Here is a 16,025-nt window from a genome sequence, read left to right on the forward strand (position 1 = left end):
TTCATGAAGATGATGATGTGCAATGTCACGATCCTCCACTCTCTCTGCTGCGGGGCAATGAACGTCCGGTCCATACACCTAGTAGTGCGAGGCATAAATACCGCCAGCGCCGTACTCTTTCTCACCATCACCCTCTTACTCCTCACCGAAAAAATCAGCAACGACCATGTCTACTCCACACCCCCACCATTTCCGCCCAGCGACGACGCACGCCGACTGGACCAAGACTGACCAGTACCACAACAAGTACCTGCTCTCACAGGACGAAGCGCTTGAATTCGCTCTGAAGAACACAGACGCGAACGGCATCCCCCTTATCAGCGTCTCTGCTGCCCAGGGAAAGTACCTCTACTTGCTCGCCAAGACGCTCGGTGCGAAGCAGATCTTGGAAGTGGGCACGCTCGGCGCCTACTCGACTATCTGGATGGCGAAGGCGCTGCCTGAGGGCGGGGAGATCATCTCCCTCGAAGTGAACCCGAAGCACGCGAAGGTGCGTATTCTCTATGCTTCCTCTACAGGGACTGACACAAGCACAGATCTCGACGGAGAACATCGCTCACGCTGCCAAAGCACGCCTCCGGCATCACCGGAAGCAGGGATGGCTGGGCGTCTGCCACGGGACTCCCAAGGCGGGCTGCCCCGCTGTCCTGCATCATTTCCCTCTCACAACCAGACATTTATCCACCCATACGTGTAATCTCTTCTAAGCCGAATTCTCTCTACTAGAGTACGCATGGTTGCTTCTGTCCTATTTGATATATATAACAACCGTGACAGCAGCTCTTCACAACTTCTGACAAAGATAACGGAATCCTGTCACTGCGCTCACGTTCACCACCCTCGTCTCACCATTACTAATCAAGGCATGATTGGCGACAAACCCCAATCTGCTCAGTCTCCAATCCCCTCAGTGGCTCCACACGAGCACCACCCTCCTCTCACCACTTCTCAAGATGACATGACTGGCGACAATACGGAGTCTGCTCAGTCTCCAGTCCGCTCAGCGATCTCCCATGAGTATCACCCTCATCTTATCACTGCCACTCAACCAGATTAAGTGAGCAATTCCAGTGGTTCGGCGGCATACTACTTCGATGTTCAAGCGCCGGAGGAAGAATCATCTTGCAAAGCTGGCTCTCTCGGCGATCAGAGATATGTCGGATACAACGATGCACCGCCTCCCTATGCCACCCTAGAGACGAGTCATTTTAACACAACGAACACAGACGCCCACAACCGCGCGAGTGTTTCTGTTGAACATACAAGCCCGTATCTGAATGTCTCTCCGCTTCTATGCAATACGAGGGACGCTGTGACTACAGCTGCGTCTCAGAGCGACGATATCGAAGCTAGGACTGTCGAATTCTTCCGTGCCAGATTTCTATCGGAATTGCCCGTGTATCCTCGCTACTCGTTCAACCCTGCGTTGAACGCTCAACCGCCGGGGGGTCTAACGACCCCAGAACTCTTTGATGCTCGGAGAAAATCCCAAATTGCCGCTAAAGCCAAGTCCCGAGCTGAGGAGCGAGCACGTGCCGAAGCTCGGCGTCGTCGGGCTGTATACAACACCCAACAGGCTGGATATCACCCTGTGGCTACATTCGAGGACGGGGAACCAGTGCTGGCTCCCTCTGGGGCCACGAGCGATTATTGGGACCGTTTCTGGGACTGGTTTGGCCGTTTCATTGGAAATGGGTAGTTTCTTAGACACATTTCCTCAGTGGGTTGCATAGGCGCTTCCCCGAGTTTCATTCTAAATCATGTTGTACTCCTCTATAGTAGTATTGTCTATATATATGAAATGACACTCAAGTACAGGTCATCAGTGTTACACCGGGAACTGAGCGCGCTATGCCTGTTCTTCCCGGGAGGCTGGAGTTGTGTCCTCCGGTCACCCCACTCCGTAGACACAGTTGCACCAATGGCCCCCGGGCACAATTTACTTGGATGACCTATCAGGAATCTAGCGTAAGAGCTTGGATTGGGGCTGGCAAATAATTGGGAAGATGCCCATAAATGGAGTTGCTACGTCCCGTGATACCAGGTCGCCTGGGTTCCATCGGCAAGTTTCCCGGAACAAGCGGGAAACCAATAGACGTTCAGAAAGTGAGTTCCATATTTTCAGGTGATATCAAATGGAATCCAGAAAAAAAAACATGCAAAGTGTTGATGACATCTTGCCGGGTTACATTGCGCAGAAAGGCAATTCACTGACGTTTCGCACATTAGACACGAATAAGTATGAGGGGCGAGGCTGGAAAGAAAACAAGTTTGGCATTTGCGAGTCTAACGAAGTGCTTAATTTTGCGAGAGTATGAAAGGTCAGCGCCAACTGGTAGGTGAAAAGGTGAAAAGAACGGCACAAGAGCGGAACCAGACTTTCGGCATCTTCCCCCGGCATCTCGGCATCTACATTCCCAACTTAATTGTTTACATTTCCTGTTCCATTAGTTGCGGAGAGTCTTTGCGCTGCAGGAATACACAACACATATTGCTTTGAAAAATAATCCCCTAAACCTCTTTCTTAAAGTAACTAGATAGCCCAATACTGACGCACGCACCCCGGCTATAAATACACCGTGGTGTGGGTCCCGTTCCAAAGGAAGGGTCGTATCGTCAACGGAATTGATCCCGATGAGCTGCCCAGAATAGCACTATGTATATACCACTCACCCTTGTCAACGTCGATGTTTTGGTTGTTCTCGACGTCCTGCTCGCCCCCACGACGACGATTCTCTGGTTATCTCGCCCCGTTCGGCTCACTAGCCACTCACACTCTTTTTGACTAAACGTTCTTTACTGCTTTATTAAAGCTTGTTGCGGTTGGATAACCGCCTCGTCCCCATGATGTTCCGTTCCTTGCTTTCTGTCGGCCTCTTATCAATCGTATCCCTCGCATCTGTTCAAAACCATGGAATTGCCCATGCAAAATCTCGCCGCCATCATGATCGTGCCGTTGCATTGCAGGAGAGGACTAATGTGACTGAGAGGCAGGACGGTCAAACGTTCAATGGCCGAGCGACGTGGTTCATTGTCGGTGCGTCTAATTCATCATTGCACATCGGCCAATCTGTTAAAGTAATATTTAGGCCTCGGCGCTTGTGGCCAATACAGTCAGTCAAGTGATTTCGTGAGTCAATCCATTTGAGGGCGATGGAGTCGTCCCCTAAACACTGTGTTAGATGGTCGCCCTCAATACGCCTCAATATGGGGATGGGTATCCTGGACCGAATTGCTTCAAGTCAATTACAATTTCGTACAATGGAGAGACTGAGGTCGCTACCATTCTTGATGAGTACGCATTGGATCGAGTTCGTGGAGACAATACCTAAAAACGTTACAGATGCCCTACTTGCGACTGGGGTGATCTCGACATGTCGCAGGGTCTATTTGACTCATTCGCGGACCCCGGTGTCGGAGAGTTCCAGATGACGTGCGCTCCTCTTAGGATTGGCTTAACATATACCTGACATACTGGCAAGTTGGTGGTTTAACGACGGCTCGGACAGTGGTGGGGCCGGCGGAGGAACACCGACGTCTTCCACGTGGTCGGACCCAGCCCCCTGGACCACCGATCAGCCGCAGTCTTCCTCAACCCCTTGGTCCGACCCTGCTCCCTGGACAACCGATACACCCACGGCAACATCGACCCCCTGGTCCGATCCGGCTCCCTGGACTAGCCAGACATCTACATCTACGTCTACGTCGTCCTCGACTACGCCGACTTCGACGTCCTCATCCTCTTCTTCGTCTTCCTCCTCTTCCTCCTCTTCCTCCGCTTCCTCTGTGTCTCTTTCGGGTACTCCGACCACCCTCAACGTGGCGGATTCTGCACCAACGGACGGTGCCGGGTCAACTGGGGACAATCTGAGCGGCATGGGTCAGCTCGTCGTCAATTTCGGAAACATCATTGTCGCTGGTGGCAAGTCATGAGTATCCCCTCTGCTATCCTTTCGTGATTCCGTGGATTTCTCACGAATGAGTACCTCGCGAGCCACATATACCCTCCATGTATACCAACATTCCTTCGCGAGACACTCCTTGTAACCTCTCTATCCTTATTTTGGCACGCTTGTCTGGGACAGGTTTACCACTTTTCAGCGTGCGGCGCAGCCATCACGGGTTCTTATTCATAGTCAAATCGATACACTCGATAATGGATATATTTCATGGCGGATATCGGCTGGGCTGAACCACAATGATGTGGGACCGCGATCAAACATCAATTTGCTTATTCTCAGGGGATAGAATATTCCTCCTATTGAAACGCCCGGTGCTGACCAAACACCGAAGAGGTCTCGGCCTCCGATTTTGTCGGATTTCTTGGCGAGAAGGTTTCTTGTTGTCAAGCCAACGCTGTTCTTGTGCCTGTGAACCTTTAATGGCAGGATTACGTTGTTGCATCTTCGCTCTTCACCCGTATACCTTCTTCAGTCCTGCGCACTAGTTGTGCGTGGAAAACACACATTCGTTTACAAAACATACACTCGTTTACACTTCACACTCTTTTTGTCACAAAGATTCGTTGAACCAGTCTCATCACTATGATTTCAATCTGGCAGCTCTCTTCAACGGCTTTGCTACTTGGGCTTGTCTCGGCCGCACATCTGCAGCAAACTACGCGTGCTGACAAGCGACACCGAGGCTTTGGCACAAGAAATGCCAACTTGACTCAAAGAGGACAGACCTTTTCTGGACGTGCAACCTGGTTCAACGTTGGTCAGTAACGAGTCCTCACAACGTGTGGGAAAATAGCCTTATGACGCTTTCCACTTAGGTTTGGGTGCATGCGGAGAGACTAACGTTCCAAGTGATATGGTAATAAGGCCATACCTCCGTGACTTCTGTGTGCTGACAATTGCTGCAGATGGTGGCACTGAATTATCTGGTTGGTCTGGCCCGTTCCATATTGGCGCTCGGATCCTCATTAGGCCTGATGTAGCAATTTGGCGATGGGTATCCTGCCCCACAGTGTTTCCAGTCTATCACTATCGAGTATAATGGCCAGCAACAGGTAGCTACCATCCTTGACGAGTGAGCAGAGCAAATTTTATTGAGACGAAAGAAATGCTTACGAATTCAAGGTGTCCGCAAGGCTCTTGTGATGCGGTTGGTAAGCCACAGGCTATGTAACCCTCAACCGGTGTATTGAGGCGCCCTTAGGTCAACTGGACCTCTCGACAGGTCTCTTCTCTCTGTTTGAGGACACCAGCCTTGGCCAGTTTGATATGACGTACGTTTGCCTGTTCTTCCCAATCCGAGAGGTTTGAACAGAGATTATCCTATAGGTGGTGGTTCAATGATGATCCCCCTTCGGGCGATAATGGTGGCAGCATAACCACATCTTCGACAGATCCGGCACCTTGGACCAGCACAACAACGACCACCACTTCGTCGACATCTACCAGCACCACAACGACGTCTACTACAGCTTCCAGCTTATCGACGTCGTCTACGACATCCACAACAGCATCCAGCAGTGGATCATTGGGTGGCACGAGTGGCACTGGAACATCGACAGATTCACCTACCGCGTCAGGCAGTCCAGTGACAGGGAACATGGCCGCCGCTGGGAATTTGGTTGTAGCTTTCGGTGAAATTGTGATGGCGGGAAGCAAGGACTGAGCGTTGGTAATGAGGGATGGTACCCAAACACTGCAGATACCAAGCTATGTAGTTGGATATTAATTAAAAAACGTAATGAGGAGCTCTGGCGCGTGACCTGCAATATGCTTACGTAAAGACAATGAAAGGTGAACGCGTCCAACGCGTCGCATCCTTCCCACATCACGTCCATTTTGTCCACTGCCTCTCTCCGCAACATACATATCATTCACTCTCGAACCAGATGGCGGATGGTGGGATGGATGTAGTTAGCATCTCTTGTGCATTATCTACTCGTACGTTTCCATCACGCGTGAGCATGTTCATGATTAAGTGTCATCACACAGAGGACATGGACTGCCAGTCTCCTGCAAAAAAGCTTGTGACCATCGATTTGACTGAAGCGCTCCAAACTCCAAAAACGGGAAAACAATCCACGTTTTCTACGCCAACAAACAATAAACCATCAAGTTTGGTTGATTTGAGGAGTGGGAAATTGGTGCTCAGACAGAAGCTGCTCCCATTGGAACGGACGATGACAACAATGAAAGGCGCGTCCTACGTCCTTTGTCGGATATTGATGTCGTCTAACGCGAAATGTAGAGATGGTCGCGTTTAATGAGATGCTACATAGTCTAACTGCGCCGCTTGCGTCTATTCCTGAAGCGCATTTACCGCTTGTTGCTAAGCTCGCTTTCGAAAGGCAAGTGGAGCCTGTAGCATCCTAACTCGTTCACTGACATGTATCCAGTGATAAAACCGGGAACGCACTTGCCAAACGAATGAAGTCTACACTGCTCCCAGAGACAGGAAGTGATGACGCGGAGGGAGAGAATGATGAATCCGCGAACCTACCACTAGGCGTTCTGGAGGATGCGATTGGTCGAGTCTGCGAGCGTATCAACTATGGGATTGATGGCGCATCCGCGGCCATGTCACTATGGAGATGGGAGGTGAAAGACTTGGAGATGATACCGCCAGAGGTGCGGGAGAAGGCAGTGAAGCGCAGAGCCGAGCGAGAGCAGGTCCGCAAAATCTTTTCCAGATATTGTGCCGTTCTTCATTACGTGCCAGGCAAAGCGCGATGTTCCAGTCCTGCTCGAGTCCTTAAACGAAGAGGAACGAACCAAGCTTTTACACCACAAGGACAAAGCCAGCTCCAGGGATGTGTTGAAGGATTCTGCAATCAAAGTTCTTGATAGGACTCCGAAACCTCGAGAGAAGGAAAATGTCACTCCAGGACCCAAGAAAGCTCAAGAGACGCCCAAGGCACGTGTTTCCGTCTTCGTGTTTGATGATGACCTGATCTGATTGTTCCATAGTCTGCCCAGTCCGCCGGAGAGAGTGCCAAGAAATCAGCGGTTCGACCCCGGAAGGTTGTGGATGCCGAACAACTGGCGCTGGTTAGGGAGAAACACGAGCGAGCTGTTCAAAAGGCCGAGGCAAAGGAGAAGAAGGGAGCCGTGAGTCACGACAACTGAAAGAAGTTCACATCACTCATATTTCACAGGAACAGGCAAAGGCTGCCGCCAGTATGACTGCTTGGCTGGGGAAGGCAAATGCAAAGCCTGTCATTAAGCCGGTGGCAACGATTTCCAAGGCATCTTCGTCGAAATCAGATTTTGATGAGTACTTTCGGCCATTTGTCGTGAAGAAGGATGTGGAGCTTGCACCTATCACTGCATTATTCTCAAAACCAGAGTCGAGACCCGAACGTATCATTTTGGACTCGGAGGGCGACATTGTCATGGTCGACAGCGCTTGTTCAAGTTCCACGGGTACGGCTCCTCGGTATCTGTCAGGAGGTGACTAACATGCAGCAGATCTTCTTTTGGGATTCCTTGCTGATGTCCCATCATCTCGGAAATACGTCCCATCTACTTTTACCTGGAAGTCATATGCCAGGTACTGTGTTCGTGACGTTGTGGCTCAAATCACGGAGGCGGAAGTCAATGGCGACGATCGCCTAGTGCGGCAATTGCGTGCACGACTCAAAGCAGGGCGGAATGTACCGGTCAAGCTGCTTCAGTTCCATGACAATATTCGGCCTGCTTATTTTGGCACCTGGACGAAATCCTCCGCTGGTGTCGGACCAAGAGCACCTTTTGCTCGCGATATTGCCACCCTAGACTATTCCTACGAAAGTGGGGATGACTGGAATGAAGAAGATGAGGGTGGGGAAGATGTCATGAGCGACGGTGCGTCCGCCACACCCGAAGCGAACTCTGAAGATGAGGAAGACGAGTTCGCGGGTTGGATGGTAAACGACGACGAGATTGACGAGGATGAACTCCCGAACTCACCACCTCCGGATTTCGATTGGCCGGCCCCTCCGCCGCCTAAAAGGAAGGCAGATCCAGAGAGAGAGCAGAAGACTAAACGTCGAAAGATTCTTCAGCCACTTATGCCCTACACGAAGGGGCCATGTTTCGAAGAGACGATTGGGCTATGCGAGCATGATTCATTCCTCGATTATCGGATACATTTCCTGAACGGTATGTAACAACTGTTTTACCTCTAAGCTGACCGACATTGACCGACATTAGATTTTCCATTCCCTATCGATCCATTTTCGTTTATCGCGCCGACCGTCAACCATGAACCAATTTCCACAGCACAAAAGGTTATTTCGAACGGAGAACAGCAGGAGGGCCCAGAAAGCTCTGCATCAACGGGTCCTGCTGTGGACAACTCTGGTAAGGTCAAGTCCTCGGTTCCTCCCCCCAGAAATCCATTTCCCGAGAAGCATCTGGCTGCTCTGCTTCAAGCAATCGAGGGGAGCACTAAGCCGCGACCTGTGCTTCTGGAAGATCTGTTCTCCAGCTTTAAGGATCTAGGGGTTAAGAAAAATGCCATTGACGCAAAATTGAAGGAAGTCTGTGTTAAGGAGAAGAAAGTCTGGAAGGTACTTGACGAGGCGTGGGTAAGTTGTCGTATTTGTTGATCTCTTATGCCTCTGACCGTTTTCCAGACGAGTGTGCGTGTCGGTGCATCTGTGCCTGCACCTTGAGTTATTTAGACGATGCAGTGCCACACTTTTTATTACCCGCATATATATATACTAGCATGTTGACTTCGCGCTTCAAGAAGATTGATCGCTTTCTGTGGCATTCAGGTCTCATTCCAGGTGATTCGGTTGATTGGATATTCACATCATGCATTGGATCTCGAACAGAACGGTGCGTAATGGAAGCAGGGACCTATCACATAACATGGCACACATAATGCACATGCAAGATCATTTTGCGGAAAAAGAAATGCTCGCTACCCCAACTTCAGCCTTCCGCTGTCTAGACAAGCCTGCGCCGTGCTGCCCGTTTACCGGATACCAGCAGTGGCCTTCTGGAGCGCCCGCCTGACGCCAAGTTGTGCCTTCTTGAGTTCCTCTGCCGTGGAGTCCTCGAGCTCGAGCTTCTCGAGCGCCTTTGCCAGCTCGGACTCGACCTGCCCCTTAGCTCCGCGCTTGATCTTCATGCCAATCTCGGGCGAGGTGATGGTCTGTTCGACCTGGTGAATGTACGCCTCAAGATCGGACTTGGCCTCATGCCGTGCGGAGAAGTCCTTGTCTGCCTGCTTGAACTGCTCGGCATCCTTGATCATCTGGTCGATCTCAGCGGACGAGAGACGGCCAACAGAGTTGGTGATGCTGATCGACGCCTTACGGCCGGAGGCACGGTCCATGGCAGTGACTTTAAGCAAGCCGTTTGCGTCCACTTCGAAGGTGGTAACCAGTTCGGCCTGACCGCGTGGCATGGGCGGGATGCCAGTGAGTTCGAACTCACCCAGGAGCCTGTTATCACGGCACTGTGTCCGTTCACCCTCGTACACGGGGAAAGTGACGGTGGTCTGGTTGTCCTCGACCGTGGTGAACGTCCGCGATTTGTTGGTCGGGATGGGCGTATTGCGCGGCACGACGACACCGAAAACATCACCTTGCATGGCTACACCGAGGGAAAGAGGGGCAACATCGAGCAGGAGCAGGTCGGCGGTCTTGTCGCTGGTCTGACCTGTGAGGACAGCAGCCTGGACAGCGGCACCATACGCAACCGCCTCATCGGGGTTGATGGACTTGTTGAGCTGGCGTCCGCCGAAGTACTCGGAAACAAGGGCTTGGATCTTGGGAATACGAGTGGAGCCGCCAACGAGGACAATGTCGTGGACGCGCTCGCGGGACATCTTGGCATCCTTGAGCACCTTGTCTACGGGGTCAATTGTGCTCTTGAACGTCACAGCGTTGATCTCCTCAAACCGGGCACGGGTGATGTTAGCAGAGAAGTCCTCGCCTTGGTAAAGCGAGTCAACTTCGACGGTAGTCTGGGTGACGCTGGAGAGGGTGCGCTTGGCACGTTCGCACGCGGAACGTAACCGACGGAGTGCACGGGCATCGTCAGAAATGTCGAGCTTCGTCTTGCGCTTAAACTCGGCCTTGAAATGCTCCAGCAAGGCATTGTCGAAATCCTCACCACCGAGATGTGTGTCGCCGGCAGTAGCCTTGACCGCGAAAACGCCACCGGTAATGTTCAGCAGGGAGACATCGAAAGTTCCACCACCAAGATCGAAGATGAGCACGTTCTTCTCCTCCTTGGACTTTTGGTCCAGGCCGTACGCGATGGCAGCGGCGGTGGGCTCGTTGATGATACGGAGAACGTCGAGGCCGGAAATGGTACCAGCGTCTTTGGTAGCCAAACGTTGAGAATCATTGAAGTAAGCAGGAACGGTAATGACAGCCTTCTTAACGGTCTTGCCAAGCTTGGCTTCGGCCGTCTCCTTCATTTTGAGCAGCACCATGGACGAGATCTCCTGGGGGGAGAAAGTTTTCACCTCACCGAGATACTGAACCTGCAGAAGGGTTCAATAAATGTCAGTCAGGTTAGTTCGCGTGCTGCATACCTCAATGAAAGGGGAACCATCCTTGTCCACCACTTTGAAGGGCCAGTGCTGCGTGTCCTTCTTGACCTCGGGATCATCAAATCTCCTGCCAATGAGACGCTTTGCGTCGAAAACAGTGTTATGCGGATTCATGGCACTCTGGTTTTTTGCGGCATCACCGATCAAACGCTCGTTCTCGTTGAATGCAACGTAAGACGGGGTTGTCCTGTTACCCTGGTCGTTGGCGATGATCTCCACCCGATCATTCTGCCACACTCCGACACAGCTGGACGTGCGCTAAGTCAAGTGGGCCACGTTTGCTTGAATATATCGACGTACGAGTAAGTTGTACCAAGATCGATACCGATCGCACCATCGAATATATCCTCAGCAGACATGCTGACTGTTGAAGTGAAAGGAATGAAAGGAATGAGGTTGAGGTCGACAGCCGTGTAAGCGGTCAAGGGATGAGCGGTGAAAAAAAAGTTGGAGGGAAGGCAGGCGGAGGCAAAAAGTCACGCCTCGTTCTGAACGGCCGCATTGCAGTGAAGTCGAGCTCATCGTCCAACAACTCGTCGTCGTCGTCACTGTCGGTCGACGATGGCTTCATTACTTCGACATCAAGCATCTACGTCAACGAGGCGTTCATTCACGCCATCGTTGTGCCCTCCAGCGCTGTGGAGGTCAAGAGGTGCGCCTGGTTTTTTCTTAGCACTTGTCGTGTGACACTGACTATAGTCCAGCATACACGTCGCAAACCACCACGACCCACGTCCTCGACAACCCCCCTCATTCCTCTGAAGAATTGCTGGATCAGAATGATACCTCGACAGAATCCTCAACGCCTCCGCCTCCCGCCTCGCCCCCCTCGTCGGAGTCGGTCAGTCCCTTGCTGCGCGAAGACTGGGCAGAAAGTGTTGTCGAGCGCCAGCGACGAAAAGTTCTCGGTATGTTTGCCCCCTATATCCTCTTACCCCTTTTCTCATCCCATCAGGGTCTATGTTCTCTGAGCTTGGCTCCTCCCAAACCCGGGAAACTGCCTGGCAAGCTTTCCACTCGCTGAACCGACCCATGTCCCCTTCCGAGCTCACTGTCTCTGCTCTCATGGCTTCTGGCGCCCACCTCGGCCACACCAAACAACGCACTCGATCTGCTTTCCTACCGTACATCTACGGCCAGCGAGCAAACCTTAATATCATCGACCTTGATCAAACATTAGCCATGTTCCGCCGTGCCGCCAACTTCCTCCAGCTCGTTGCACAGCGTGGAGGCAACATCATGTTCGTTGGTACCCATGTGGATGGGGTCAAGAAGGCAGCGAAGAAGGCAGCTGAAAGGGTGGGGTACGGTGGATACCATGTATCGGACAAGTGGGTACCTGGAACATTCACGAATGCTGCTGCTCTCCTTGGACCGGATATCTTCCGAGGCGACTATCTGCCCGACGCAGCCGTTTTCCTTAATCCAAGGGTCAACCTTGGTGCACTCAGAGAATGCCATGTCGCGATGGTACCGACCATTGGCATTATCGACACCGATACGGACCCGAGGATTGTTACATATGCCATCCCTGCCAACGATGAGAGCATACGGACTGTGGAGCTCGTAGCCGGCGTATTGAGCGTGGCAGCCAGGAATGGAAAGAGAAAACGTGTAGAAGAGGAGAAACGTGCCCGAGAAGAAGCACAGAGAGCACATAGGCAGAGAGGGTATTAGTTGTATACATCTAGCGTGGTGTTGGCTGCAAGCATGATCATCAACAAGGACTGCGGTATGCTATTAATTAATACCGCATACAGCATCGCACATCGACTATATCTATTGTGGGTTCTGAAGAGCATAATGATACTCTGAAAACAACATGAGCACGGTCCGGAAGTTCAACAAATCAATGCACTCACTCTCTGCCTCCTCGATCGCCTTGACGTTCGCCCTCAGCTTGTTGAGCGTCTCAATATATTCGTCCTCCTCCACGCTGTCGTACACGATGCCCCCTCCTGCCTGGAAGTAGACGACACCATCCTTGAACGTCATCGTGCGGATGGCAATACACGTGTCCATCTCATCGCTGGCAAAGTCGAAGCGCCCGACCGCACCGGCGTACACGCCCCGCCGTTCCCGCTCCAAGTCCTGGACAAGCTCGATAGCCTTAATTTTAGGCGCGCCAGAAACGGTGCCTGCAGGGAAGATGGAACGGAAAGCGTCGAATCTGAAACGCGAATGAATGTCAGCCTGAGTCATCACATGGCACAGCACAGCAAGACCATACCGTGTCTTGCCCGCCCGCAGCTCGCCCGTTACAGTGCTGCCTAGATGGATCACGTGGGAATACATTTTGAGCTTCATAAGCTCTTCCACTTTGACCGTCTCGGGCTTGCACACCCGATTTACGTCATTGCGGGCAAGATCGACCAGCATGATATGCTCCGCGCGGTCCTTCTCCGACGCCTGCAGTTGCGCACCAAGTTCTTCATCCTCTGCGGAGCGTTTCAGTTCCGGTGCATATGCCCATACAGATCGCCACGGGGATGCGAAGCTTACCTTTTGGGGACTTGCCCCTGCGCACCGTTCCGGCGAGAGCGTGGTTCTCCACTTTGTTTCGCGTAACCTTGCAAAGCGTCTCCGGGCTGGCACCGACCAGTTGTATATCTCCACAGTCCAGGTAAAACATGTACGGACTCGGATTCACTTGCCTCAGATGCCTGTAAGCATTGAATGGATGCAGCGTCGTCGGCCGACTGAGTCGCTGAGAAGGCACGGCCTGAATAATATCTCCGGCGATAATGTGCTTCTTCAATTCGGATACGAAACGCTCGTACCCCTCCTTGCCGACATTCGACGTGGTCTTCTGGTCGAGAACGATCGGAGCTTGACGAACTGCTGGGGTATACGGGGAGAGGATCATGCGTGCCACCCGACGGCACTTGGCCACCGCCGTTTCGTACAGAATCGGGAGATCGGAGCGCGACGTCGCATGCGCGAAGACGTGGGATACAACTTTGATGGATTGGTACAGGTGATCGAAGATGATAATCGTATCGCAGAGCATGAAAAAGGCTTCAGGGATACCGAGAGGGTCACGAAGGTTACGGGCGGTCTTGGGTTCGAAGTAGTTTACACAATCGTAGCCCACATACCCGATAGCGCCACCTAAATGACACTAATCAGATGTGGTCACGAGCTGCAAATTTGTGCGAGCATACCTGTGAAGGTGGGCACCTCCGGTATCTTCACATATTTGTACATCGACAACTCCTTCTGCAAAGGAATGACAGGGTCTCCCTCGAAGTCTAGCCCCGGTCCAGTCTTGATCACCCGCAATGGGTCTCAAGATGAGGATCAGTGCTGCCCATGGTGCGAAGTTATCTCTGCTCACCAGCTCCAATGAAACTATACCGGGCGACGTTCTCTCCGGCAATGACCGATTCGAGCAGGAACGAGTACTTCGCATCTTTCGCGACTCTCAGATATGCCATGCATGGTGTGAACAGGTCCGCGGGGAGCTCTAGGTAAACCGGAATGCAGTTGCCTAGATGACGATCGATGAGGGCGTCTTGCACCCTCTTGAGCGTGGGGTTGGGCACCAACGACTGTAGGGAGTCCGAGTCATGCATGTGTCTTTGGGCGGTATAAACTCACGTTGATATCCATCTGATAGCTTAGGGACTCCAGGGTGGTTTGGTTTGTAGGATGAGAGTGGGAAAGGCAATGTCACGAAGCAGTTGGTGGTTAAGAGCAGAGATGAATCTGGCTTGCAAATGAGGGTCGGGGGAATGTCCGTGTGCCCGAAATTTCTGGACCCTGGTAAGATATTGAATTGGATAGGGTCATCATGTTGGTGATTCTTCTGCAATGCTCACTCCCAGGTTCACCTGCAGTCAAGATGACGATGCTGTCATAGTATCATTGTACGTGCCATCAATAAGGGTGAGTGGATTCAAGCTTCCGATATCGCACGTCTTTATTGTGAGGAAAGGCAACGGAGGTCTCCATTCTTGTCGAAGGAACATCATTCACAATCAATGTGAACCCCTACTTCCTGCGAATCAACTTCCCCTCTCCGGTGGTGGAAGATGATGCCTCTTCAGCACTCTATGATCCCTCAAGCGGGTACATGACCGTCAAGTTAGCCAAAGCTGTCAAAGGAGAGCAGTTCCAGGATTTGGATATGCTGGGCAAATTGATGGCCCCGAGCACTTCCAGCCCGGCTACGAACAGGAAGCCGATGATTGAGGTTCTGGATGGGGATGACGAAGAGGCGAAGAAGGCCTGGCTGATGCAGGAAAGAGATACGCTTCTCGATGGTGCGTTCAATCTTTTCTTCATCCAACGCCATATTAATGTTATCATAGCGGAGAAGCACAACTGGAATCTACCACCACCTCTTCCCGATACTCCATTCTCAACTTCACTGACGCATCCGTATGGCTTCCTCAACCTCCACTCTGGATACTTTCCCAGAGCTACAGACACAGAAAACGAAGTCAATACATATGGAGAAGATGCAGAGAGACTCAGTGAGGGCGAACGGTGGGAGAAGATGCGCGCTCATGAAGAGGAGAAATGGGATCCTGAGCATTACATGTAAGCTCACAGGCTCCTGACCTGGAATATCGGTTTAAATCTAACCTTGAAAACAGTGCCGATTTTATGGACGATGCAATGATCAGGGAGATCCTTGCACAGGATGCGCCGTTTTTCGATCTTTTGCACGAACCCATAACCTTCACGGACGACGAGAATTTGATCATGATACAACTCCCCCAGCGAGAATGTAAGCATCTTTCTCCACATCTCCGTTCAGACTAATTTCAAACCACGTGTAGTCCTTTTGACCCCTGAGTTGAACCGCAACCTCTATCTCACCATCGTCCCTATACTCTTCTCGACTGCCTATGACGCCTTGACCACTTTCTCTGAGCCGACCTCCCAGTCAGCATGGACCATTTCCGTCCTCGCCGCACCGTTCGTCTCCCTAAACAGTCTTCCCGCAAATTGTACACTGCTGTCAGCCCTCGTCAGCTGCTATCGTCGCGCCCTCGCCTACCCACTGTACAGGAGCTGGGCGCTGTGCGAGGGTGTGAGGAGGGAGGCGGCCCAGATTCTCAGGAAGGGCAGGCGGGGCGTTGGAAAACTGCTTTTTTGGACTAGGGCGGTGCTGGATGCCGGAGGACCGTATGCAGCATATGCGCGGGTATGGGTTGACGATTATCTGAGATGGGTACAGATGCATGCTAGGTAAGAATAAGAAAGGTTCGTATGTGTGTGCTAATCAGTGTACAGTGACGAAACGTTTCTTTCGCTGGCAGATGAGCTTTCGGCTCTCCATATCTCGAAAGTGGACATCGGCTGGCCACTTCAAGAACTGGAAGAGGCTGCACAAGAGATGCAGCAAGGTGACTCCGATGACGAAAGCGATCAGCAGGAGCATATGCTCCCTGCTCCTCTATAAGGTGTTTATGCAGTTCAGAGAAAGCACACAATTGGATGAGATATGTATGGCATGATCCTTTCTGTATTATGGCATGTCCTAGGGCCTGGCCACATGACGC

General features: G+C 51.9%; 8 protein-coding genes across 8 annotated transcripts; 6 read left to right on the plus strand and 2 right to left on the minus strand.

The window, feature by feature from the left end:
• Nucleotides 1–166: 166 nt before the first annotated feature.
• DACRYDRAFT_104207 (uncharacterized protein) lies at nt 167–707 on the plus strand (the record flags this gene model as incomplete). Its single annotated transcript, XM_040767892.1, has 2 exons — nt 167–490; nt 537–707. The coding sequence occupies 2 exons, from the start codon at nt 167–169 to the stop codon at nt 705–707; spliced, it is 495 nt and encodes a 164-aa protein (XP_040632615.1).
• A 158-nt stretch (nt 708–865) lies between these two features.
• DACRYDRAFT_104208 (uncharacterized protein) lies at nt 866–1,699 on the plus strand (the record flags this gene model as incomplete). Its single annotated transcript, XM_040767893.1, has 2 exons — nt 866–1,017; nt 1,072–1,699. 2 exons carry the CDS (start codon nt 866–868, stop codon nt 1,697–1,699), a joined length of 780 nt encoding a protein of 259 aa, XP_040632616.1.
• A 1,029-nt stretch (nt 1,700–2,728) lies between these two features.
• DACRYDRAFT_20120 (uncharacterized protein) lies at nt 2,729–4,171 on the plus strand. The gene is made up of 5 exons (XM_040771801.1): nt 2,729–3,037; nt 3,090–3,130; nt 3,183–3,295; nt 3,344–3,433; nt 3,483–4,171. Exons 1-5 carry the CDS (start codon nt 2,845–2,847, stop codon nt 3,931–3,933), a joined length of 888 nt encoding a protein of 295 aa, XP_040632617.1. The 5' UTR covers nt 2,729–2,844; the 3' UTR covers nt 3,934–4,171.
• Nucleotides 4,172–4,408: 237 nt separating this feature from the next.
• DACRYDRAFT_20122 (uncharacterized protein) lies at nt 4,409–5,695 on the plus strand. The gene is made up of 7 exons (XM_040771802.1): nt 4,409–4,719; nt 4,778–4,818; nt 4,868–4,888; nt 4,943–5,034; nt 5,085–5,113; nt 5,164–5,233; nt 5,289–5,695. Exons 1-7 carry the CDS (start codon nt 4,545–4,547, stop codon nt 5,623–5,625), a joined length of 765 nt encoding a protein of 254 aa, XP_040632618.1. The 5' UTR covers nt 4,409–4,544; the 3' UTR covers nt 5,626–5,695.
• A 3,051-nt stretch (nt 5,696–8,746) lies between these two features.
• On the minus strand, nt 8,747–10,919 carry DACRYDRAFT_20123 (heat shock protein 70). Its single transcript, XM_040771803.1, has 3 exons — nt 10,813–10,919; nt 10,495–10,759; nt 8,747–10,443 (listed from the first exon to the last, which is right to left on the minus strand). Exons 1-3 carry the CDS (start codon nt 10,869–10,871, stop codon nt 8,923–8,925), a joined length of 1,845 nt encoding a protein of 614 aa, XP_040632619.1. The 5' UTR covers nt 10,872–10,919; the 3' UTR covers nt 8,747–8,922.
• Nucleotides 10,920–11,220: 301 nt separating this feature from the next.
• Nucleotides 11,221–12,268, plus strand: DACRYDRAFT_75068 (ribosomal protein S2). The gene is made up of 2 exons (XM_040776106.1): nt 11,221–11,420; nt 11,468–12,268. The coding sequence occupies exon 2, from the start codon at nt 11,473–11,475 to the stop codon at nt 12,187–12,189; it is 717 nt and encodes a 238-aa protein (XP_040632620.1). The 5' UTR covers nt 11,221–11,420; nt 11,468–11,472; the 3' UTR covers nt 12,190–12,268.
• Nucleotides 12,269–12,291: 23 nt separating this feature from the next.
• DACRYDRAFT_113777 (anthranilate synthase component) lies at nt 12,292–14,143 on the minus strand (the record flags this gene model as incomplete). Its single annotated transcript, XM_040769697.1, has 7 exons — nt 14,113–14,143; nt 13,850–14,063; nt 13,677–13,799; nt 13,015–13,623; nt 12,743–12,950; nt 12,375–12,682; nt 12,292–12,323 (listed from the first exon to the last, which is right to left on the minus strand). Exons 1-7 carry the CDS (start codon nt 14,122–14,124, stop codon nt 12,292–12,294), a joined length of 1,506 nt encoding a protein of 501 aa, XP_040632621.1. The 5' UTR covers nt 14,125–14,143.
• A 182-nt stretch (nt 14,144–14,325) lies between these two features.
• On the plus strand, nt 14,326–15,925 carry DACRYDRAFT_113778 (SHQ1-domain-containing protein; the record flags this gene model as incomplete). Its single annotated transcript, XM_040769698.1, has 6 exons — nt 14,326–14,400; nt 14,450–14,777; nt 14,826–15,057; nt 15,114–15,247; nt 15,300–15,711; nt 15,757–15,925. 6 exons carry the CDS (start codon nt 14,326–14,328, stop codon nt 15,923–15,925), a joined length of 1,350 nt encoding a protein of 449 aa, XP_040632622.1.
• Between the last annotated feature and the right edge of the window lie 100 nt (nt 15,926–16,025).

This window comes from Dacryopinax primogenitus (genome assembly GCF_000292625.1).
Source record: "Dacryopinax primogenitus strain DJM-731 SS1 chromosome Unknown DACRYscaffold_2, whole genome shotgun sequence".
NCBI classification, from domain to species: Eukaryota; Fungi; Basidiomycota; class Dacrymycetes; order Dacrymycetales; family Dacrymycetaceae; genus Dacryopinax; species Dacryopinax primogenitus.